The sequence below is a fragment of the Phoenix dactylifera genome, chromosome 17, assembly GCF_051530095.1.
Source record: "Phoenix dactylifera cultivar Ajwa chromosome 17, Ajwa_hap1_PhDact_Kaust_v1.1, whole genome shotgun sequence".
Lineage (NCBI taxonomy): Eukaryota > Viridiplantae > Streptophyta > Magnoliopsida > Arecales > Arecaceae > Phoenix > Phoenix dactylifera.
The window spans coordinates 14,681,384-14,705,812 of record NC_143206.1 but is presented as its reverse complement, the minus strand read 5'-3'; the positions used below and the strand labels follow the sequence as shown (position 1 = coordinate 14,705,812).

At 40.5% G+C, this 24,429-nt stretch overlaps 2 protein-coding genes and 2 non-coding genes across 18 annotated transcripts; 3 read left to right on the top strand and 1 right to left on the bottom strand.

Annotated features, from left to right (window-relative positions):
• Nucleotides 1–734: 734 nt before the first annotated feature.
• Nucleotides 735–19,948, top strand: LOC103720656 (uncharacterized). Of its 14 annotated transcripts, none has more exons than XR_015974514.2 (5): nucleotides 798–960; nucleotides 3,461–6,248; nucleotides 7,054–7,176; nucleotides 14,711–14,787; nucleotides 16,939–17,963. XR_015974514.2 is itself a non-coding variant. In XM_088713891.2 (3 exons), the coding sequence occupies exon 2, from the start codon at nucleotides 5,250–5,252 to the stop codon at nucleotides 6,237–6,239; it is 990 nt and encodes a 329-aa protein (XP_088570017.2). In that variant the 5' UTR covers nucleotides 798–960; nucleotides 3,461–5,249; the 3' UTR covers nucleotides 6,240–6,248; nucleotides 7,054–7,372. The 14 variants fall into 14 exon arrangements, 1 of the variants encoding a protein (XP_088570017.2); XR_015974510.2 differs by having other exon boundaries at nucleotides 16,880–17,963; XR_005514523.3 differs by having other exon boundaries at nucleotides 797–960; nucleotides 5,123–6,248; nucleotides 14,711–17,963.
• On the top strand, nucleotides 1,281–1,356 carry LOC113463612 (small nucleolar RNA R66). Its single transcript, XR_003388209.1, has one exon. It is a non-coding gene; the product is annotated as a small nucleolar RNA R66 (small nucleolar RNA).
• On the top strand, nucleotides 1,452–1,540 carry LOC113463613 (small nucleolar RNA snoR118). The gene has a single exon (XR_003388210.1). It is a non-coding gene; the product is annotated as a small nucleolar RNA snoR118 (small nucleolar RNA).
• LOC103720657 (phytochrome B-like) lies at nucleotides 10,174–22,901 on the bottom strand. Of its 2 annotated transcripts, XM_008810479.6 has the most exons (4): nucleotides 19,858–22,900; nucleotides 16,820–17,627; nucleotides 11,877–12,170; nucleotides 10,174–10,375 (listed from the first exon to the last, which is right to left on the bottom strand). In XM_008810479.6, the coding sequence occupies exons 1-4, from the start codon at nucleotides 21,890–21,892 to the stop codon at nucleotides 10,174–10,176; spliced, it is 3,339 nt and encodes a 1,112-aa protein (XP_008808701.2). In that variant the 5' UTR covers nucleotides 21,893–22,900. The 2 variants fall into 2 exon arrangements, with proteins under 2 accessions (XP_008808701.2, XP_088570016.2); XM_088713890.2 differs by lacking the exon at nucleotides 11,877–12,170 and having other exon boundaries at nucleotides 19,858–22,901.
• Between the last annotated feature and the right edge of the window lie 1,528 nt (nucleotides 22,902–24,429).

Here is a 24,429-nt window from a genome sequence, read left to right as displayed (position 1 = left end):
TAAATTAAATTAAATTAAATTTTTTTAAAAAAATTCAAGCTACTCCACTATAAAGTTATTTCTAGATATTTATGAGTATAGGTCCAGCCAAATCCATAATCCTATAATTTTACTATTTTTACTGGCTAAATCCATAAATCTAATGAAAATTTTAGTTCAACCATTCAAATAAATTTTTAGTAATATAATGTAACGATACAACTGATCATCTAACTAAAAACTTAGCTTAGCTCCACAATTTTAATCTAAAACACAATTTGCATTGAGCCTAGCTTGTTTAGGTGATATCGACCTAAATGATATAAGAATTTCAATTGTATCTAATGTTTTTTACTTACCCTAGATTTATGCTTGATATTAATGATTCAATTTTGTTAAGAGTTGTTTTGGTTGCGTCGAAGCTGGCATGACATTTTCTAGACCAAAGTCAACTGAATTGATCCTTTATTGTCCCAATCCATTCAGCCCAAGTTGTGGTTGGACCAGCTCATGATAACTAGCCCAGCTTTGTATTTTTCTTCGTTCCTTCCACCTAGCCTTAATATTACTTTTGATCTGAAGGCGTGGAGGTCTCACTCACGAGACATCCATTCACCAGAGATTCCACTTTATAAACACTACTTTCCAGGATGCGAGTTGTCTGGGGGCCCTCGCGCCGCGGGCGGTGACGGGGTCGCCCCTAGCGTCAACATCACGCGGGCAAAGCTCCCAGGAATTGGACGAATAGCGGATCGGAAAAATCTAAGCAGCAAGCACGTAAGCAATGATGTCATTGGACCAATCAGCCCGACCGTACTTTCACGCGGATCTAGCGGCTACCCATCCGTGGCGTTCTCGTAAAATCGAGATTGAAACGAGGGTTTTTCCCTTACCTGAACGAAACCCTCATTTCTGGAATGATCTACAAAAGGAGTGGTGGGGAGCGGCGAAGCGTCTCCTTGGGCCGGACGACGATTTGAGGTATGAAATTTTCTGATCTCTAACAATTTCTTCTCTATCATATCGAATATTTATTTATTTTTTGTTGTTGTTTTTCTATTAATACGAAGAGCCCTCTTGATGAACCTATCCTTTTATCTACAGCCTTGGGGCTAGGATTTTCGAAAGGGCTAAATTAGTATTTCAGGAGATGATAAGTCGCTACACCACTCGATATCACTGTGTGGTGCAGCGAATAATTTCTCCGAAATTTACTTCATTCGTTTAGGTAGATTTGTATTATTTTTTTTTCTTTTGTAAATGGACTTGATTTGGTTTAGTGTTTGGATTTTTGGAAGGGGTCCTATGATGGCATGGAATCTTTGAGACCTGAACTTAAATCACTGATGAAACCTATAAGCATATACAGCTGAGGACCCTCTTCAAGAAAACAAATATTTGTATTCGGTTTGTCATATGTTATTTATTGTTCACGTCTCTCAATATATTTTTTTAAAGGTTTTTGATTTCAGCAGGATGCTGAAATGCACTGGGCTCGGGGCAGTGTATCTGTGAATACTTTTGATGGAAATGGACTTGCGTAGAAAGCATTGTCTGACTTTGCCCTCTGTTTCCTTCGGGTTCTGACTTCTTAAAATCCAATAACACTTGCGTTATGATCCAATTATATTCTAGGCATTTTTTGATTTTTTTTTTTTACAATTTAATTATATCCCAGTTCTCATGGCGAACGTTGAGGGATTCCCGTGAGGGAAAGACTTGAACAGGTTGGGCTCTCCAATCGTATGTCATGCCCAATGTTCGGCACTGTAGAAATACTGGACGATCCGTGCTGTATACAAAATTATTATGTTAAATAAATTCTTTTGAATGTCCCTCTGTCTGAACTGATTGTTCGGGGTTCATTCTGGACGAATGAACTGAAAATTTTATGAGATTCATGGGCTAAGACCAGTGCAACTAGCAAAAAATCTTAGATTTTTTTTTCTCCTTATAAATCTAACCAGTCTTAAATCTGTTGTACTAGCTCATGAATCTTATAGAATTTTCAGTCCAAACTCCTAAGTGGAAAACAAGCCAGAATTAGCAAGAAACTAAGAAAGATATTATTTGAAAACAAGTTATTTTCCAATGAATTGTCTCACGTAGAGGAATACCATATCCAACATTCTAAACAATGTTTGCTTTATAGAGAAATAGAAGCAGAAACAAATTTTAATTTAGATTCTATGTTAATCCAAAGTATGTTATGTCTGTATTATAGGTGTAGCATATGTGACCAGTTGTGACTTGGCACTCTCTTCATGGGATCCACCTCTCGTGTGCAACGCACTGTTACGCTATTAGAAATAAATGAAAATATCTGCAGCTATGCTCTTGGCAGTGAGAACTATGTCAAGGGATGGATTAGCATTGTCCATTCTTGTTCTTGGCTAGTTTTGCGATCAGTTCTTGACCTATTGTTAATATTTTCTCTAATATCTTCCTACCTGATTAATCCAACAAAATACAACCAGAAGTTTACAAGCCATCATAACAGATTCTCTGGATGATTATGGGGGGTTAGGCTCAGGCGGCGAGATATAGGTTTTAGAGAAAAACTTCATACTTGAATCTAATCTATTAGCTAAATGGGTTAGCCATTGAATCCTAAACCCAAGCCATTTAATAAAACATACACCGGTGGTCTTATACTAAGATCTATTCAAAAAAAAAAAAAATCAGGGTCGAATATGTGTTCAAAGAAGTAAACTTGGGAACTTCTTGTAGGCTATGGTATTTCTTTTTTTTTTTTCAGAGTTGCAGGTTGTTTAGTACTCGTTGATTGTTATAAATTGAGATCATTGTTATCTGTTCTAAATTGATAATTATAAAATATTTCAATTCTGACACCCGTCTTGGAACGTTTTAAAAGAGGACAGGTAGGTTCTATCCTTTTATGAAAGGATTATGAGAAGGGAAAAGAAAAGAAAAGAACTATTTGATTGCCGTGTCATTGGAATTGTAGTCTCCGATCGACAAGACCAATTTGGTTAAGCTTCCCTGGCGGTCTACTTAGGTTCGCTCCTATCGGATCAAACCCACAAACCTGTCCATGCCATCTTCGCTTCCATCTCTTGCCATGTCCACCATCATAAAACCCGGTTGAAATCTAAGCAAAACCCAGCAAACAACTAGCAAATAATTTACTTGGATACCACTCTCTTGGCACGGACTTCTTTCACAAGAAGCCTTAATCCCATTCCGAATGATCTACTCAGATCACCGGCGTTCTACTCAGCAATGGGCCTAACTTATCTCTTTGTGGATTGATTCTCTTCTTAGGCCCAGCCCACTGCCTCCTGTGCTTCTTCTCTTTTATGTAAGGGTGAGGCAAGAATCATGCAGCTGGCTTTAAAAAAAGAAAAAAAATGCATTTCTGTTATTTCGAATTCCACGTCTAGCTATTTGCAGTCCTCCAAGTTCCAACTCTTATTTTCTTTGTTTTGTTAGAATATTTATTACTTTCTTTCGTTCCCAGAAATTTTACAAATTCTAAGGCAAGGAAGAGTCCTCCGGCTAATCAGCTTAGTACAATAGAAAAAGAATGGGGATGAGAATAAGATCAATGCAATTCCGTTTTCCTCTGCGGAAGAATGTCTCCAAAGACCTATCTTCTTTTTGGACTTGTAGAAATGATCAGATTGGGTAGTGGAATCAACATCAAGTTTTGGGAGGATTTTGGCTAGGTGAGATATCACTCTCATCTTTCTTTACGGAACTTTATCAAAGAGCAGTGAGCAGGAACCCCTCGGCGGCCTCACAGTGGAGCAGAAGAGGGAATGGAGGATCGAGTTAGCTGGGCTTCTGACCGAAAAAGAGCACAATGATCTATAAGATCTCACCTTCCATCAAAAAAGGGGATCTATAAGATCTCACGACCCTTATCCTTATGGCGTCAATCCAGGCTACAAGATTCGTAGATGTCCCGGTTTGGAAGCGCTCTAGCTCCGGGGAATTTTCAATTAGTTCCTTCTATTCTTTCCTTAACGCTAGAGCTCTTCTTTTTTCATATCACAAGGTATAGAAAGCGGATGCCTTTTTTTTTATAATAAGGATGGATGATACATGTCCAGTATGAAGCAACGCGAACAGGATAGCTGGCATGTCGGTCCAAAGCATTTCTTCAAAGTGCTCCATCGCAAATGAGGCAATCCAATGTGCGGCACTGTTCGCTTTGATAGATATGCCTGGCTATCAAGGAGACACTCCCTCGAACTCCTCTAGATATCATGCAAGAACGAAACTCGTCTGATTCTAGATTCGTTTGATCACTGTCACTAAGTCATCCTCGATGGCAATGAGGTCAGCCCTCAAAATCTGCATCGCTTTGGTAATACTTGCCCAGGCTGCTCTTAGTTCTGCTTCTGAGGCTAGGACATTAAAGATCAGCTTTCCGTTAGATGCGACCAGCCTAGAGTCCGAACTTCGGATTATAAACCTAGCTCTATCTTTACTACCGTCACCTATCACATTATCATCGAAGTTGACTTTGAGGAAGCTCGGAGGTGGGGGCTTCTAGATGATGTAAACCAACTAGATCGCTGCAGGAGCATAAAAGGAATCCAAGATGTCTCAGTTATCTCAATTTCTTCAGTCATAGAAGAAAGAGGTAACCTTAGCAACCTGCAACAACGTCTTTTCCAAGGCAAGCCGCACTGCTTTTCTACTTTTCTGGAAGATATAGGCGTTCCTAACAAGCTAGATATAATTGACAATATAAGGGCTCTGGTGCCCCACAGTCTGGAGGACCTATTGTTAGAACTCCTCTGCAGAGATTCGAGGAAGGTCTAGGCAAGTGTAATTGACCAAAGAAATACTAAAAAGAGACGCATGAGACCCCATAAATTTTGGGGGCTTAAGGATACTTTTGAAAAAAAAAAGATTTTAATTTTCTACCAATAGAAAAGTAGCTTTCCATCTCTCCATTGGTTTTTATTTTTCATAAATCATGGCCATGGGAGATTGCCATCGAAATGCTACTTTTCTATTTCTAGTTTGATAACTCCTACCAAATTATTATTATTATTTTTTTTTTTCATCTTTTTAAGGCCCATATCTCAATTAGCTGTTAAATTATCATCACCAACCGGATGGATGCACCGAATCACCGATTCGCTCTAATTCGGCGTTCGTTGTGCAGGAATGAATCATAGCCACAAGTTTAAACGCCGATTCCAATTTAAGAGCTTCAAATTCCCTCTGTTTTCCCTCTTCCCCAGTTCCTTTCTCGATCTTGGGTTAGGGTTTGGTTTCTTCTCCTCTTCTCCATGGAGAATCCTATCCTGAGGCTGGTCGTGGAGAATGGCCCGAAGGAGGGCGAGATGCTGGAGTGCAAGCCCGGAGCCCGCACCCGCATTGGCCGTGTCGTGAAGGGCAATACCTTCGCCATCCGGGACCCCGGTGTCTCCCAAAAGCACCTCGCCTTCGAGTTTCTCCGCGAGACCTCCCGGTGGGTCGTCTCCGACCTCGATACTTCCAATGGCACCATCGTCAACGATGCCAATATCCGGCCCTCCATCCCGTTCCCCCTCTCCGACGGCGATTCCATCAAGATCGGCGAGACGACCTCCATCTCCGTCAGGATCGCTGGAGAAGAGCCCCATATTGATGCGGCGGCGGCGGAGGGGGAGGAGAGGACTGGGGTGCGGCGGCAAGGGAGGCGGAGGGGAGCGCCTCCGGCCAGACCTGGGGCCGAGCGGCCCTCGGATGCGACCGTGGACGTGGGCAGTGAAGCGCTGGCGATAAATGGTGGGAGGGCGAGAGGGAGATCGAGGAAGACTGCTGCTTCTGCTACGGTTCCGAAGAAAGATGATATCTTGGATGCGGTGTTGGAGGAGGAGAGTGCTGAAGCGCTGAAGAATGCAGGGAAGGGGAGAGGGAGAAGAAGGCCTGCGATGAGGGCTGCTTCTGCTAGGGTTTCAAAGGAGGAGGAGGAAGATGAGGAGGTGAGGCCGCTGGGTTTAGTTCCGGTGTCTAATTCGGAGTCTGTAGAAGCTGCTGCAAAGGGGGATATTTTGAGGCTGGAAGCTAGTAAATCTTGTGAAGCGTTGAAATTGGCTGAGAGTGGAGCAGGGGAGGTGAGGCAAGAGGAGGGAGAAGAAAATATGGATAAGATGACGCTAGGGGACTGGTTTGATCGGATGGAGAAGTCCTCGCCCCTGATGATTAATGATATATCTGAGGAAATCATTTCAAGCTTGAGGGACAAAGCTTGGCGGTTCGATGATTTCGTAGCTCAAAGTGTGCATGCCGGCTAATTCACATGGGTATGTTAGCACTCAAAGTGAAGAACAATTTTTACATATCTATAACCATAAAATTTAAAAATTATATTTTGGTTATTTCCTCATGACCTAATAAATATTCTGTATTCATAAGACTTTTATACTACCAATAGCATTTTTGGTCTGTTGGGATGCTGAGGGGAATGATTTGGATAGCATCCAGTTTGAAAAGTTCTAGGAGGAGCTAGATAAGGTCGAGAAAGCAGTCCTCAAGTTTTTTTTTTCCTTTTGTTTCTTAAGGAAAAACGATGAAGTCATGAAGGTGTCAGGAGGAAGAAGATGAAACTTATAATAAACTTGCATGCTTCCCATTGTTGTTGCCTTGCTAATTTGATCTTTGTGTATTGCTTGAATAAATAGCAAATAATTGGCATATGACTTTGTGGACGAGGAAAATTCAAGCATCCAGACCGGTTTAAATGTTACATAGGATACTGTTCTGCATTGTTCTTGACTTTTAGTTTTTTCTAACCTGAGTGGTATTCCTGTCACTGCAACTTTGTATGTGGAGATGGTTTACATTAATGAAGTCTGTGAAGCTTTGAGTCTTGAATATGTCTACAGCATGCCATCTGTTAGCATTGTTGAGAAGTGAGAAATATTTATTTTTTAAGTTGCCAATATATGCATACACTATCAGATTTTCTTCCCCTATTCTTTCCATGTTCGCTATTTTCTCTGGTACATGAACTTTTGCTATATCGCACTTGGAAAATGTAAGAATGTCAAGACATGCAATATTTAATTGAATTAGTGACAGCCAAACTTTATTGGTCATGTTTTGCAGATAGCAGCCAACTCATGGTGATTCTGTGAAGGTTCTTGACATGCTTCTCCAGCTGGCTTGGTTAACTTAACAATCAGAGGCATTGAATAAGAATTGTTGCATGCGTTTGGGTTGGAACTATAGGTTAGTTGCCTGCATGAAATTGTTAGCTGTACCCTGTACATTTTATGCTTCTTTCATATCCAGTGAAATGTGCATCATTTTAGTTACTATGAACTGCCGATAAATTTGTTTGTTTTTGTTAAATGATGACTTATTAACTATTGTAAAAGAGCTGGATCAATTTACTAATTAATCGGTTCATGCTTCTTTTGGTCCATCCATAGTTCTGTTACTATCTGAAAATCTAGCAGACACACTTGCCCTGTACATGTGATAGCATTATTAGGCCAAACACTAATGCATAAAAAATGATCTCATGAAACATCAGGAATTTTAGGGAAGCTGATCCTAACACTACTTTATATGGGAACAAGAAAAACTTCACTATTACTTCTGTTTACTTTTGCTGCTCTTTGTAAACTTGTAACAATTTTTTCGCTCCAAATATTCAGATTTTTTAAATCCTAGAAAAAAAACTATAATTGAAACTTGTTAAGAAAAGGGATAAGGGTAAAGAAAAGGTTCTATCTGCACCAGCTTATGTTGCAAGCAAGATTCTTTAAGTAAATATCACAAGGGATCTTCATCATCAATTGCTTTTAGCCAAATATAGATTGGACTAACAAGCAGTATGTGATAATGCTAGATATACATATCTATAAGCAAAGTTTCTATTCAAAGACATATTTCCTTCTCTATGGTTGTGGCTATTCTAGTTGCAGTTATTAATTATGGAAAGGAAAAGAAGTAAATTAACAGAAACATGTGCTCATGTTAGCGGTTTCCTGAATGGAAATCTGATGGTTGATCATAGGAAAAAGATTGGCAGAACCTTGAAACTTTTCCCTGCGTGCCTTGAGCAAGATATCATCTCATGCTATGTCTTGAATTGCAGATTCTTGTTTCCAATTCTACATAGAACATCCACAAACTTATTGAAAAGCAGGATTGATCATTTCAATTAGTACTATGTTAGAGGAAGGCAAGTCATAATCAAACAGTAATTCTTATTGGTGGACCTATCTCTGACTGATAATTGGAAGGAAATGTAAATACAGTTAAGAAGGATCAAGAAATCCTACAATATTTCAGGCAGCATTTATTCTTTTTGCGACATGATGATTACATGCAATAAAATTCATAGCAATAGATGTTGCGGTTTTGGTTTGCCTAGGACACTACTTGAGAGGTATAATACAATAGGTCTGGAGATTCCTTTTTCAACTAAAATGCATCTTGGGCTTCTCTCAAAAGTGGAGCAAACTTCCACCAATCTCCACTACTGCAGACATCCATCTAGAAGTGAACCAATTCATACTTGGCTGGTAACTGTTCCTATATTACACGCTTCTTTTTCTTTGTTTTAGTGTTTTCACAGGCATAGATCTTTAAAAAGTACTTTTTGCCGTTTTCCTTTCTACATCAAATTCGCATAAAGCTATCTTTCATTAGACAGCAGCAGCAGCTTCTAAGCTGCAGCTTGGCAAGTGGCAAGTCAATGTTCCCAATCTCTTAGTCCAATCAAGATTGAGATGAAGCTAACTAATTTAGTGATCCCTATATGATTTTCTTCCGGGCATACATCAGAAATTTCCTTTTCTTGAAATCATAACCCATAGATTTCACATAAGACCATGTCCAGTTCATTCAACATGGACAAATTCCACTTCAAGGGTTCACGAATTTTGATTTCATACTTCTGATCTGATTCAAAGACCAACCTACAAAACTGATCAGAAATGAAGATCAACTCGGCGTGGGTATAAAGCATACGGCGGACGTTTGGCGTGGACGCTGTTTTGAACATCATGGAAGGTGCGCTATGGTGCCAGTGAGGATGGCCGGGATCTTGCCGGAAGGCTTGCGGCGCCGAATCCGCCTGCGAGAAGAGCAAATAGGAGGAGAGGAAGAGTAGAGCCAAGTGGCAAAGGGGCGCCATGGCTATCCCGCCCTCACTCTCTTCAAGTTTGATGGGATCGAGGCGCGAGGCGGAGAAACCCTAGTCTAGGGTTAGGGGTTTAGAGATAGGTTTCCACCATGACAAAAGAGAAGTCAGCGGTTTCGTTTTGCTTGGAGACCTTTGATAACCTCCCGCTCATAATTCAGTCTGAATAAAGTCGGTAAGATAGCTGCCATCGGTAAGAAAAAATTATTTTAATTTCTCCAATAAGTACGCACCATAGCATTTTTTTTCTTAATTTATTGATCCATCAGTAATCAGTAATAAATGATTATCCTCATTTACTTGTAATTTTTGCTGTTATGTTGATTGATTAGCAACATCAAAGCTTGCTGTGTATCAAACTTTTGACACCTATGTACATCCACCAACACCAATTCTGCAAGGCCTTTAAGTTCAAACCACTCTAATGGGCAAGTTTCCTAGTCGAATTCATCTCTATCAGACAAAATAGAGATGAATTCTTTTCTTTTTCCCTATCAGTTCCATCAGAAAAGAAATCATCTCTATTCTCTATCAGACAAAATAGTAATGTATGAAGACTAGAAAGATGGGACCTCTAAAGCTATTGAAACTTTCCATAGCAATTCATTCATTCCCAATGTTAGAGCCATATACAATAGATGAAGCCACCATTAGCATCTCCGGCTTGGATACTTCAAGAGCATCAAGTCAACAACAACACGGGAGTAATACAGTTACACATTGCCGTGTCACCTACATGCTTTATAAGAGTAATAAACAAGATCATAGGCATGCTCATGATAATATGGGAAAAAGCTTGCGCAAAAAACTTGAGAAAGCAACTGTTCATACAATAGCAATTACCATAACAGTTTCCCAGTCAGCTAATGAAGTTCCAATGAAGTTCCTGATGTGAATGGAGAGGTTCTGAGCAGTTCGCTAATTAGATGCCCCTCAGCTTTTGGGGCTAGCTCATCTACATTGAACTCGGTACAGCACCAGAGCACCGAGCATGATTTACTAGCGCCACAGCTTAATACGGCATCAGTTAGTGAGAATTACATACCTCTGACTGCGATTAGTTCCCTCTGCTTTCACCTCTGACAAGTGGGAAGTTCCATGGAGATGAGGAAGAAACATCTCTCTGTCTCCCTGGTATACTGGACTTCCCCCTTCATCAGCTTTAGGATCTTCCTGCTTACACTCAGACCAATGCCTTCCTGGGTCACCCACCTGGCGTCATGGAACAAATATTGCACTAGTTCTGGTGGAAGGCCATCACCAGGGCAAACAATCCTGAGTCATAAAAAACAAACATCTGATCATTATTTTTTTGCCCAAAAGAAAGCGAGCAGCAGAAGCCATAAAACTATCGGAATGAAACCAGGCTTAAAATTTTAAGATATAGGACATCACATGACATGCAAAATAACTTGCACATCAATACATCTTCCTTCTCCTTCATTGTCGTTGCTGATAGAAAAGAATAAACATAAGAGAATAGTGGGGCCAATGCACATAATTATGTCTGACTGTAAAGGTATGAAACTGCAATAGAAATAATCGAATGTTTTCAACCCCCATATATTGCATCTTGGCAGAAAACAAGTTACGTTTTGGCTTTACAAGAAACAAGTATGATGGCAGAAAGCGCAGAGATTATTTATGAAATTTTGTCTGTGTTTGTCAATTGTTTGAGTTTTTTTTCTAAGCCTTCAGTCTACAAGGTTTTTAAATTTTTGATCTGAAGAAGTTATGCTTGTATCCATTTTTTTAGAGAGAATATTAACATCATTAGAATAGGTCTTAAAACAAGTTTTGGTGCCCATAAATAATTCTCCATGAAATTGGAAGTTTAGAGCAATTTTTTTTTTGGAACACCTACAGATTTGCAAGTGATGCATTAGCAATATTCTCCTTTTTCCAGCACACCTTTCTTTTAGTATATTCTTTAAATTACTTTTTCGTGACTAAAAGAAGTATTACTTTTACATGCTCACTATACCAAGTACAATTTGATAACTGAACCTTATAACAAACAACTGGCTCAGGGATTTCATAATTGACATGATCTAGCATTTGTAATTGTAAGTACAGTAAATCAATAGTGCACATGATAACATATATCACAATCCTAGCCAGCTAAATCCACTAATAGCAATTCAGAGAAGTTGTTTAATTTCCAGCATTAAATGCAGAACTAATACATAAGAATTCGCCACACGTTATAAATATAAACAAATGCCCCATATCTATCATGACATCAGTCCGCATAAAATTATAGGAAAGAAGCATGTAAGTAAACATGAACTTAAAATTTTTTAAAAAATCATGAGTTCATAGAGAGTAGAGGATTCAACACTTGGTTGACTCACCACATTCTCTAACTTTTTTTAATGATTTGATCCCAACATTCTAATACAATATGTGGTAAACAACAACTTGATTAGGAAAGCAATAGATAAAATAGAACCCACATATATTTACTCTTTGAGTTTTAAAAAGAGGAAAAGGAAAAGAAGGCTTATTGCTTTAAGATTTATATAATGATATGATCGCAGTAGAAGATTGTGATTCTTACAACTGTCAGATGAGCCATATATGTCTTAATAAGCAGGAAAAAATACAGGGCATCACATATGCAAGCCTTCCAGTCATATACGTGATAGTATACTGATTCTATGTTTATACAAACAATTAAATTTTGATCTTCCAAAAGTAACAAATCTACAATACGTAGCAATTCTACTTATGCATGTCAACATGCTAAGGAATAATAGCAATATAGCTTGCAGACCTGAATTGGAAAAACACCACTTCTTTTCCATCAGAATTCTGCTTCAAACTTGGTCTAACGTGGATCTCCACCCACCCATCTGGTGTTGGTGCATGCCGCACCATGTTCAGCAAAAAGTCAGCCAAGACTTGCTGAATTCTGACTTGGTCTCCATATACAGAAATTATTTTAATTTCTTCAGGAATATCCCGAATTAATTGTAAACCTCTTTCTCTTAGCAAAATCATCACTTGGCTAATAACAGCATTTATAACACTTCCAAGCAGAAATTCACCTTTGTCGAGCATCAACGAACTGATTTCAAAAAAGCAAAATTAGTCCAGTGTGCAAGGTTGGTAGGTAGTAACACTACCAAGTTAACCATGGATATGGTACTGTAAAAATGGTGGCAACTCATGGCAATAGCACAATCTATCCAAACATAAGGTACAGAAACGGCATCAGATATTAAAAAATACCTAGATGAGGAGAAAGAAATAAGCAAAAATATATGACTTAAAATCCTATCATGATATGACCTATTAAAATGTAACCTTCATACACAGTGAGTGATAATTTAAGTGTAGTGTAGTTCTACATCTAAGTATGAATGATGCATGCAATCTCAGGTATTTTCATACATTGCCATATAGACACTTGTATTCATACATGTATATGAAGTCACAAATATCATATACATACATATATAGTTATATAATGTGAATTTCTGATGCTTAAATTGGTTGTAGGAGTCGGTGCTTCACAATGATCAATGAATTATTGACTAAGGCATGTACATACTTGTCTAGGGGAAGCTCGGAGGATGACTCCCTGATTGCATTAGCTCAAAATATATAGCCAATAAAGTTGGCTCTTCTCTTGCCTAAAAGTTTCCCCAGTTGGGGCACTAATTCTGAGGGTTGATGTCGAATTGAGAGCCAACAAAAACACCCTCTTGCTTAAAAGTTGCCTTAGGACAGGAAGTTGGCACTAATTGAAAGGGTTGATGTCAAGTCGAGAAATAATTAATTTTTTTTTCCAAAACATCCAGACTTGCATGTTACGCTGTCCAAACACACAACCTCAATTTCTTTTAACCCCTAATTGGTTGGGGGGAGGGGTAAAGGGAAGAAGATCAGAATTAACAGTGGCGTATTCTCTGCCTGATCTCATCAACGACAGCATAGTCCATTTAGATAAGAAAACATGTAGGTTTACTAAAATTGAACTCCCACAACCTATTGTCACAAACTTGATAGCTCTTTCACCAAAGAATACATCATGTCTAAAATTTTAGTTCTAAAGAATGTTTTGGACAAACCACATGATGGAATGTTTCGGTAGTTTCGATTTATTTCAGCTACTTTCAACCAAAGATTTTTTACCAGTCTGATGTATCTGTATCGGCCAAGAACCAGTATGTGGGCATTCAGTACACTCCAATTTGGTGAACCAGGCTAGAACAACCTTCGTACCAGATCAGGGCAGGTCAGTCCTGAACCAAGGGTGACTTGCTCAACACTGAGTGGGACACCTTGAAACTTGGTCGTCTCTGCAGAATTTCAAGGTGAGACAAGGACTGACAGAGTTAGGAATCTTTTTTTTTTTTGCTAAAGCTCAGAGTTAGGAATCTTCATCCTTCAGAAGTTGCACATTTACAGTGTGAATTGCTAGGAAATCTGGTGAGGCCGCTGGAATGTAGCTTCTAGCTGGGTAATGCATTCCTTGCTTTATTTTTTTCCAATTGTTTGCAGAAATCCAACCCAAAATCAAGGGTAATTTGAATATATCGAGTAGGGATTGTGTTTTCTTTGACTATATGGTGTATTAATATCAGATTTATGCCCTAAGGTATGAATTCAGGATCAAAATCAAAGAAATTATGGTGTTCTGGGTTGAACACCAAAACCTTCTCCAAGATAGCTTCCAAAACATGGCAACCGTTGTTCAAAAATATGTTAAAAACACATTCTCTTTTCATTTGTTAATTAAGCTATACAGGCAGACTTTCTAATCTTGATGATCCCAATATTATTATTAGTTCACTGATTTACAACAAAGTAATTATGTTTGAAATTTTGAATCATGAGTGCACAAATATAGTTTTGTAATATATTTTTTTGGATCAGTTACACAAAATTATATATTACACAATAATTACATGTGAAACAACAATGGACAAGCTTTCAACACACAAGGAAAAAGCAATCTTAATAACATCAAACTGATGTTGGTGCAACTCATTACTTCTTCCAATCGAAAGATTAGAACACTCAAATTAGGAGTAAAATCAACTTGTGAGGGTGAGACCAAGGCATACCAACAACTTAAGTTACCACATAAGATGATTCAAGCATTCAAATAAATAAACTTACCATCTTTTGCATAAACTCAGCATTAAAGCAATAAAAGAACAAAAAAAGGAAAAAAATGAAAAATGGGGACCAAAATAGGCCATACTGGCTGGCCCTACTTGTGCTGATAGACACACTGGGCCAGTATCATATGAGGCACAATACATACCCTATCAACCAGGGGACAGTATAACCCCATATCACAAAATTTTAATCATTGGTCTCAACCAAAACAAGTTAAACTAGGAGAAAATATTCAGTCGAATAAGATTAAAAAAACATATATAAATGCTACAAGATACAAATGAAAATTATAAGAAAATAAACTAGCACAACATAAGAAACTTTTTTAAGTTCCATGAAGTGCGTGGCTTATGAAATATGCTATACTTTGAACTTTTGACATGTAAAGTGGCTAATTAGCTAATTGTCTAACAGTATGGAATTACATAGTTGCCTCACCTATCAAATAAATAATGAATGCAACTTTATCAATTTCAGTTGGAACGCTGTTGGAACGATGTTTTATGAACAAAATTATCCTGGTTATGTTTACCAAGATATGACATCAGACACAGGTAAATAACTGTTAAAAATAAGAGTTTTTTGCATGAATATCCTCCTAAATATCGAATTTTGTATGAATACCCTTCCAAAATTGATATTTGCATGTATACCTTCGTAAAATACTTGTTTTGCTATTTTACCTTTTTTTTTTATCCTCATTTTTGCATATGTACCCATACCATCTAACACCATTAAAAAATTAACGGTTTCAAATTAAAATGACTAAAATACCTTTAACAGATAGATGTGTAAAAAGAAACATTTATAAGACGATCGTAATGGAGGACAAAAAAGTAATTTCAAAATTTTATTTAATTTTTAATTAAAATAGATATGGTTTTTATTAACGGTGCTAGATGGTATGAGGGTATTTGTGCAAAAACAATATTTTATGAGGGTACAGAAATAAATATAAATTTTAAGAGGGTATTCATGAAAATTTGAATTTTTAGAAGGGTATCCATGTAAAAAAACCCTAAAAATAATTGAAACATTTTCACAAAATTTTTCCGCTTGAACGAGTATATGAACCTGAGGCCAGTGTAGACATTACTGTGCACTATCCTCTGAAAGCCAAGTTAGACATTACCCTTCTAGAAATTCAAGTGCAATGATCCTCTAAAATGGTATGCGTGTCCAATTATAACACCAAGCATCTCATCCTAACACTTTGTGAACAGATCTATGATCAAGTCCGAACACATCCTTCTTTACAATGAACTCAAGCACTTAAAAAGCATTACAAGCCTTGCAAGTACTTTCACACAAACTAAGCACACCCAAACTATTTAGCATTGTATATGAACTTAATCCCATTTCTGTAAGCCCTTAGCATCAACTCTCCATTAGCATGTCCTTGGGTGATTCCTTAAGCCCCATATCTTGAGTTCTGACCTAGCTAATGTGCTAGCATACCAAATAGAACCACGGAAACCAATGCAGGTTTGAGCTACTTAAAGAATGCAATGTAATTGTAAGATAAAATACCATACATGTTGTACTATGTGCATATTTAAGAAATGATAAATATTAGTTGCATGTTACATGACAATTGCCACTTCATTTGTAATTATGTAAGGACCTGTTCATCAATACCATCAACAATAAACTTCATGAAAATAATATTAGAATTTAACAAGCCAAGGAGAGATGGTGGCTGTAAAATTTTTTGAGCCTTGCAATTATTTGAGGACTTCTTTATCATTAACTGAATTTCCAAAATCAATGGTGGATTAGATAGTCAATGCGAGAAATGATTCTAACTATTTTTTTTTCAGTCTTCTTTAGAATAGCCACTTCTTTGAGCACAGTAGGTACAAACGACCTTTTCTGAAGTCAATCGGCCACGAGCGATCATGCATAATATCTTTGAGCTATTTGTCAAAAGCAAATTAAATAGCAAGCATGCCATTATTATTTGCCATTTTCCAACCCAAATTCGTTCCTTGTACTTAAGTTTTGCTGGGTATTTCCATTTTAAAATCTTGAGGATTTGCATTTTATTATTTCAGATTTGATTGATCTGGATGAGATTCCACTTAGTTTTGATTAGGTTCCTCTCTTGCTTTTTTTTCCCAATGTTTTTCAATGCATTTTGTGTTGGGTTTTCTGGCCATTTTCAGAGTTAACTTTGTAGTCCCTCTGCTTGTTACTTTCAGACATAAAACTAAGCTGCTGGGATAATGCATGATATTTATGGTTTAGAAAGTAAGTAAGGTTTGAGAATTTCTATGGAGAATGACATGGAATAAAATCAAGAAATGTATCTAATTTTCCTATTAATACAAAATATGGAAGCACATCAGTGTTCCGTACGCACAAGTGGAGCTAAGAATCAGGATGCTCAGACTGCATTGACAAAACAAATTCAAAATAAAGTTCTCCAAATCAATGCCCTCTCCAAGTTCTCCTCAATGTCATTATATAAATATCCAATTTGTCCAAATCCAGTAGAATAAGAACAAGGAGGTAAAAAATTGCAAAATAGACAGAGTTCAGCATACTTTTCCAATCTAAAGTGGGGGAAAAAAAAAAAAAACTTACCCATCCTCAATGCTTTGTAGATTTGTGTCCTCTATAATCTTCATCATCTGTCTCTCGCAGGAGGCACTAGTTTTAAGCATTTGCTTCTGATCATCACTTAAATCTGTCATCTTCAACAGCGAGTTTGTGAACCGAATACCAGTAAGGGGATATTTTATCTCTTGGCAAATATAAGCCATCTCTTTCATTCTTGCATGGCTTTGCTTTTCCTGCTGGCGCTGGATTTCAAGAGCCTGCTGCAATTCAGGGGTAGCTGTCTGCAGGTAGCAGAAGGCACCAATTTGCTGGCCATCGATATTACTTCTTGTATTTGCTGTCAGAAGCGCCTGTACAAATTTGCCATTCTTGTCAAGGAATGCAAACGGGTGCTTGTCTGTTTCCTGTCCTCCAATGGCGCTGTGAAGGATAATCATGAATTTTGTAAGAGCACCTGGACCCTTGAGTCGACAGCAGCTGCCAAAAACTTCTCCAACCAGAAGCTTTCCGATCATTTCCCCTCTTGACCAACCGCTAAGATTTTCCATTGCTGTGTTCCACTCTGAACAACATGCATTCTCATCCGAAGCAAATATAGGGGGAATCAGAGGGATAGGACTATGTACAATAGCCTTATAATCACGTTGTATGCTAATGAATTTATCCATGACCAGTTTCTGTCCAGTAACATCCTGGCCAACAAAGCAGACGCCTACGATATTGTTTGTGTTATCCCTGCTGGAACAAGCATTTACTATGAGAAAAATAGCATTCATCGAATGCTGCGAGCCAAATGTCTTCAGCTTTAGTTCCACATTCTTATCTTCTTCACCTGCATGGATTTGAATGATCATTCTCCAGATCAAACACATTTCTACCTGTCAAATCATGGAGTTGCGGTGCACGATAGACTATCTTATGGAATTGTAATACTCAATTCAGACTTTTCGACTATAATAAAAAGCAAGATTGCATTTTTATCAGAGCTAGAGCATGTATCTCCAACAACAACAAGACACCAAATACCACTGCTACAGCCCCCAACCGTCAGCTCTAAATAAATAAATAAATAAATGTTGGAGTTTTATTTTTTTAAAAAAAGTAATATTAAAAAAATAAATATACCAACTTTATCTTCTAAATTTTAGATATTTTAAAAATATTAAAACTCTTATCTTCTTCAGACGCTTCTAAAAAAAAAAAAAGTTGCAACTCTTTTGAAAAAAATATTGGTTCTGATTTTTGTAGCAACATCACATCTTTGGAAATGCCGCATAGAGTCTATAAATAAACTAGGGGTGGCAAAATATGACCCGATCCGCCAATTCGATCCGTGTTCGATCCGCCATAAACAGTTTTGGGTTGGGCCTAAACAGGTTCGAGTCGTAAACAGATTGACCCGTTTAACCTGTTTATTAATTCGATCAGATACATATTTTAGATGTCCGACCCGTTTAATTTGTATAACTTGTTTAACTGTTAGGCTGATAGATAAGGGCCAGAAGACAAGGCCCAGGGCCGGCCCAACTCCCTGCCGCATGCCCGCATCGCACTCCACCTCGGGCCCTCGGCCCGATTTCACCGTGAGGGCATGATCGATTTGTCCTCAGGCTTTCCTCAGTGTCCCTCTCCCCTCTCCTCTCCAGCTCTCCTCCGAATTCTTCACCTGGCGCCGCTCGAGCTCTCTTCCCTCGGTGCAACTTCGAGCACTGGCTCATCATCGTCGAGCCCTCCATCCCAGTCTCACCTGGGACGAGATCATCGACGGCTACATCAAGAGATTCAAGACCCTCGCAGCCTCGCTCAGGTCCTCGGAAGGTCAGGGACCGCACGCCAAAGGAGTAGAGAGAGGAAGAGATGGGAAAGAAGGCCATGGCTCTGGCGGCAGTGGCGGTCGACTTTTTTCTCAAATCACTTTCTTGTGGAACTTGATCTTTCCATCTCCGCTATCGTCGATCTCGACCTCACTCTCTCCGCTGAGATCCAAGGATCGCCGCCCCCGACCTCATCGCCGCTGACTTCAGAAGCGCCCTCTCAATTGGTATGCCTCACTCCCTCTATCCTCCCCCCACCCCACAAACCCCACCACCAAACCCTCCTCTGACGCCGCCACCACCAGTCCATCCCCCTCAAGCCTTAAGCCTTGAGTTAGGCCTGATCTATCGAAGCAGGCACCTCTCTCTCTCTCCGTCAAACCCTCCCACCTCTCTCTCTCTCTCCGTCGAACCCTCCAATCTCTCCACATCTCTCTCTTGCCGAAAGAAATCCTAAGATCCCCAACCCCCCATCTCTCTCTCTCCGTCAAACCCCCCACCTCTCTCTCTCTCTTTCTCCAGAAGCAACCCCTCCAACCCACCCTCCCATCTCTCTTTCTCTCTCTCTCTCCATTTGGTTAAACGGGTTAGAAAAAGCAAACCCAACCTGTTTAATCGACCTGTTTATTAAACATGTTAAACGGGTCGGATCAGGTTACCAGTTTAATAAACAGGCCGGATTTAGGTTGTAATTTCTGACTTGTTTAATAAATAGACCGAGTTCAGATTTATACTTTTCTGACCCGTTTAACATCTGACCCGATCTATTTATGTCCGATCCGATCCGATTGCCACCCCTAAAATAAACTCCTCCGAGATAATCCAAAAAAGTTCAATCTCTCTCTCTCTCACTAATACTCGTCTTCCGAGCGTTTTTTCCAGAGACAAAGTTTTTTTATTTTTTAAATTTCTACTTTCTATATCCTTTCATTTTTTGCGCAACTGAGGGAATCGGTCAGATCAAGCCTTCTTAGTGATCATGCTCGTTAGAAGAGAATCAAACTGAGTTGGATTATTGTATCTTAAAGATGAGATTGCCGCAAACCTGCACGTAGGAGGTCAATTACATTCTTAGGAAAGTATATACCACACGCCTCGTTTCAGGCAAGCTCTATTCAATCTTCTGAATTTATTTTAAAAAATTACTTTTTATAAAATAATAATATAGTAATTTTTAGACAATAATTTTTTCAACAATAAATATATACTCAGATGATCAACAAAAGCACGAGGAAAGACGAACTCTACCTCTCAAGGCTCGGCAGAGAAGCTCGTCGACAACATCTGCAGACTCCGTGAAGACAAGATCCTTAGCCAGTGATTTACCCATAGCTTCCTCCACCGGGAGCCCTGTCAGCTCGGCAACCTTCGCATTCCAACCATTTATACACCCATCGGCATCAACAGCAAAAATGGGTGCCACCGCAGTCTCTATCAACCTAACCATCTCCCTCGCAACTGAGCTGAGCTCATCTATTCCTCGCGACTCCAGTTCCCCGAACTGACCATCGATCATGGCCTTCGAATCGCTGGCCCCCGCCGCAGCTTCCCGAAAAGAATCCCGTAAAATGAGCTGCAATGAGTGTATGGCGTCCATCTCCGCATTCTCCCATGGGGAGCTCCTGCTCTTAACCACCTCCAAGAACGCCTTCAATGACGACCGAGGGTGCATCCTCTGCCCATCATCTTTGTCCTCCGGATGATGCTTCGCGCCACCCCACTTGATCTCCTTCGCAGTGTGCGACCGGAACCAAAACAAGAAGGCCCTCGGAGTGATCTGTGCCACGGCCATCCCGCAGACCGCATCCCCGAGCGCCGCCGCGCCCGGATACCGAGCATCCGCCAAACTGTCGGTGCTCAGCCCCGTCGAGTCCCCGTGGCAGGCCGACAGCCATTTTACAATATCGTTTATCTGGGTTTCCGTTGGAGTAACGCCGAGAGGGCAGTACTTCCCCTGGTAATACAGCGCCGCTCCGTCGCACTTGACGAGATCCATTATGCTGGGGCTCTGGGTGACGATCCCGGTGGGCGAGCCACGGAGGAGCATGTCGCAGAGCAGGGTCTGGGTTCTGAGGATGTGCTTCTCGGACAACTGCGAGGCCAATTGGAGCTCCATGTTGAGCTGCAGGCCGAAGGCCTGCATGAGGAACTCGCAGGCGTGGCGGAGCGGGAACGGGATGCAGCGGGGGGAGGTGTGGTGGCAGACGAGGAGGCCCCAGAGCTTGGTAGCGTTGCGGTTGATGCCGTCGTCGTCGCCGCCGCTCTCTCTGATGACGACGGCTAGGACGAGGGAGGCGATGGAGCCCATGTTGGCCATGTACTGAGCGTGGCAGCCGAGCGGCGCCCGGAGGGTGGAGCCCGCGAGGCAGAGTGGCTGCGCCAAGTTTTCGTGTTGGATCACCGGGACGGGGATGGCGTTGCAGTCGGCGATCATCCGGACGCGGCTCTGCTTGAAGAGGAAGCGGGAGGCCTGAGGGATGTCGGTGGCAGGGTAGTGGACGCCCAGGTAGGGCTCGAGGTCGTCGCGGCGGCTCTCGGCGACGACCTCGCCGTGCTCGTCCTCGTGAAACTTGTAGACCATGACGCGGTCGTAGCCGGTGAGCTCACGGACGTGGTCGACGACGGTGTCGCAGAGGAGCTCGATGTCGCCGCCGGGGAGGGACTGGAGGCGCGAGACTGCTCGCACGGCGAGCTTCTGGGACTGGACGGCGCCGGCGACGGAGAGGGCGGGGTCCTCGCTGCGTGCGTGCTCGAGATCGATGACGATTCCGATATCGATCCTGTGGAGGACGGCGTAGAAGGGTTTGCCGGAGGAGCGGGAGTGGATCCGCAGGGGGTTGAGGAGGGTGATCTCGCGGGCGGAGGCGGCGCGGTTGAGGAGGAGGGCGGAGGAGGGGTTGAATAGGGAGCGAACGTCGGAGCCTAGGGCGAGGCGGCGGTGAGGGGAGGAGGGGTCGAGGGAGGGGACGGGGTTGGGGAGGTCGAGGAGGTCGGGGGCGTTCTCGGAGAAGGCGAGGAGGCGGAAGGAGTGTTCCTCTACGGCGAGGGTGGCTCCGAAGGGCTGGATGCAGCCGCCGCGCTGGATCTTGGAGAGGTAGGCGGTGATCTGCTGCTCCGGGACCGACTGCGACGGCGTCGCGGCCCGGACAGACTGGGAGTAGTCGAATGACTTGGCGGACTGCTCGAACACGGCCTGGAGGCGGGCGTCCACCGTGTACTGCGCGATCGCCTTGCTCCCCGACTCCGACCGCTGGGACTGCGTCGGCCGGCTGCCGGAAGCCATCTTCCGCCTGTCCTGGTCCCAATTAATTCGGAACCATTATTGCCGGGATTCTTTTTTGGTGGTCTTGAAGAACGAGAGAGAAAGGCTTTGAAAGGTGCCGGGCATGGTCCGCATGGAGACAATTGGGTCGTACGATCTCCACTTCCATCTGGTGCGAGTTTTCCTTGGCTTTGAAAGGCGGGGAGAGGGAGAGGAAAAGCCGCCACCGGATGAGTTTTTTTTTTTTTTTTTTGGCTAAAAAGAAGGGAAGAGGGAGGTGAGGAGAACCTCCCCAGCATAGCAACAAATTTTATTTAGCAACTCCAACGAATAAATCAGACGGAGAACATTCAATTTTCATATTTAATCAACACTCATGCGTTTTGATTCTGGATCATTCCGATGGAATGAGATTGAGGAGGGTATTTTGGTTTCTCCTTGGTTTTATTTTACTTCGTTGGTAATGGTGGGGTTGGGTTCTGCTGTGCTCTGCTGCTGAATACGAGGAGAGGAAAAGCCGAGAAGATGCCGATTGAGGAGGGAGCATTACTTTATTTTGTTGGGTCTCACCTGAGAAAGTCCACTTGGGCTTCGGAGAGGGATGGGGCCGCTGGGATGGGAGGTGGTTGGCAACCTTAAAATGGGAAACAGAAATAAATGAAAACAAAGTGGACCTCTCGAGAACTTATGTGGCGAAGGAAGAACGGAGAAGCACCATCATGGCCGCCGTCTTTTTGTAATAATTTATCCAGTACTTATAATATTGATACCTAAGTACTTAACGTATGGATGGGACCCTCTTTTCTTTTAAACAAAAAAAGAGATACTGCTATCCTAGCTTACTGTTTGATAATTGGGATGCAATGTTAGGACGCATAGTAGGTGATACCTGGTCGTCCTGCTGTTACCGACCAAATAAGAAGAATAATGCTGTGACAACGACCAACCATCGAGCATTTAGGGTCGTTAAAATGTCACACATGAGAAGTCTAACTGTGGAGACTCTCAAACGGGGGCTAAGGTCCTATCTGGAAAAAAAAAAAAAAAAGGGCCAAAAAGTATTTTTTGTCTGTCCAAAAATACTTTTATATGAAATAGAGATGTTTGTTAAAAATTTTGGAAAACTGTTTTAGATTTTCTAAAAAGTTAAAAACAGTTTTTTGGAAGAAGCTCCATTTTTGGAGCTTTCTACAAAAGCACTTTTAGGCTTCGTCGGAAAGCTTTTCTTTACCAAAATACCCATGATAAAATATAACAATTACACAAAATATCTCTTTAATAATTATTTAACCAATTTTATCATCTAGCTAGAAAATTTATTATATTATACAAAATTAATTTACACTAATAATTAAAATATTTTATATATTTATTATCGTATTATACTATAAATATAATACTATATTACATTATATCATAATATAGTGATATGTCATGTTAAATAATTTAATATTATATTAAATTATTATGTTATAGTATACAATATTATATTACTATATTATAATAGTATTATATTATATTATAGTAATATTATACTATATCATATATTTATGTATTAATATATATTATATTTTATTATGCTCTGTTGTATAATACTATGTAATGTCCTTTATGATCATTTTGTCATACCACAAGCACTTTAATTTGTTTACCAAATACATGTTAAAGTGGCACAACATTTTAAAAATGTAGTTACCAAACAGCAGTTTATAAAAACTCTATTTCAAAAAACTCCACTTTCAAAAATTCTACTGTCAACCCAAACAAAGCCTAAATAGTCATAAAAGATGGCCTTCATGGTCCTGGATTGAGGGACCCAAAAGACCGAATCCCCAAAACGTCAGTCCCAACGTGTTCTCACGCTACCCCTAAACAGGACTGCATGTTCAGCATTTTGAGCTATTCATGTTCACAATAGCACCCTCTTTTTGGTGTGAAATATGCTGTTTACACATGTTATGCTAACGTTGCTTGTGGGTACATAATTTTACCAAAAGAGGCTCAAACACTAGGCAATTTTATGATATGCTCGAGATCACAGAGCCTAGGATACTTTCCTCTTCCATGTGGCATCATGGATGCCAAGGTCGAGAGTCATTGGGGCAGAAGTTTTACAACCAGGTTGCCATGGCTAAGATCGCCTCAGATTACACAGGAGTTCTACTGTTTAACTATGGGCAATCAAAGTCAGGACACCGTACGGCAGGTCAGATTCTTCAACGGCTGGTCTTGCTTTAAATGTTGGAACTCAATTCCACAAACAAGAAACCATGCAACACAACCCAGTCAGCAGCTGACAATTTCCAAATCACAAGGATTCGGGACAGGCTCGCACCTTCTCTTATTTAACTCCCAGCCTTGCAATACAAATAGGCCGAAGATGAAGAGTTATAGCAAACAGATTTAACAGATAAATGCAACTGTGTAATCTACTTGATTCTGACTTGATCTTGCAAGATATAGAAGCAAAAGCTGAAAAAAATTGGCGCACTCTTCCAATAATTAATGCATTTAGTCATGTCAAAATTTGATGAACTTAAAGATACTGACTCATGAGA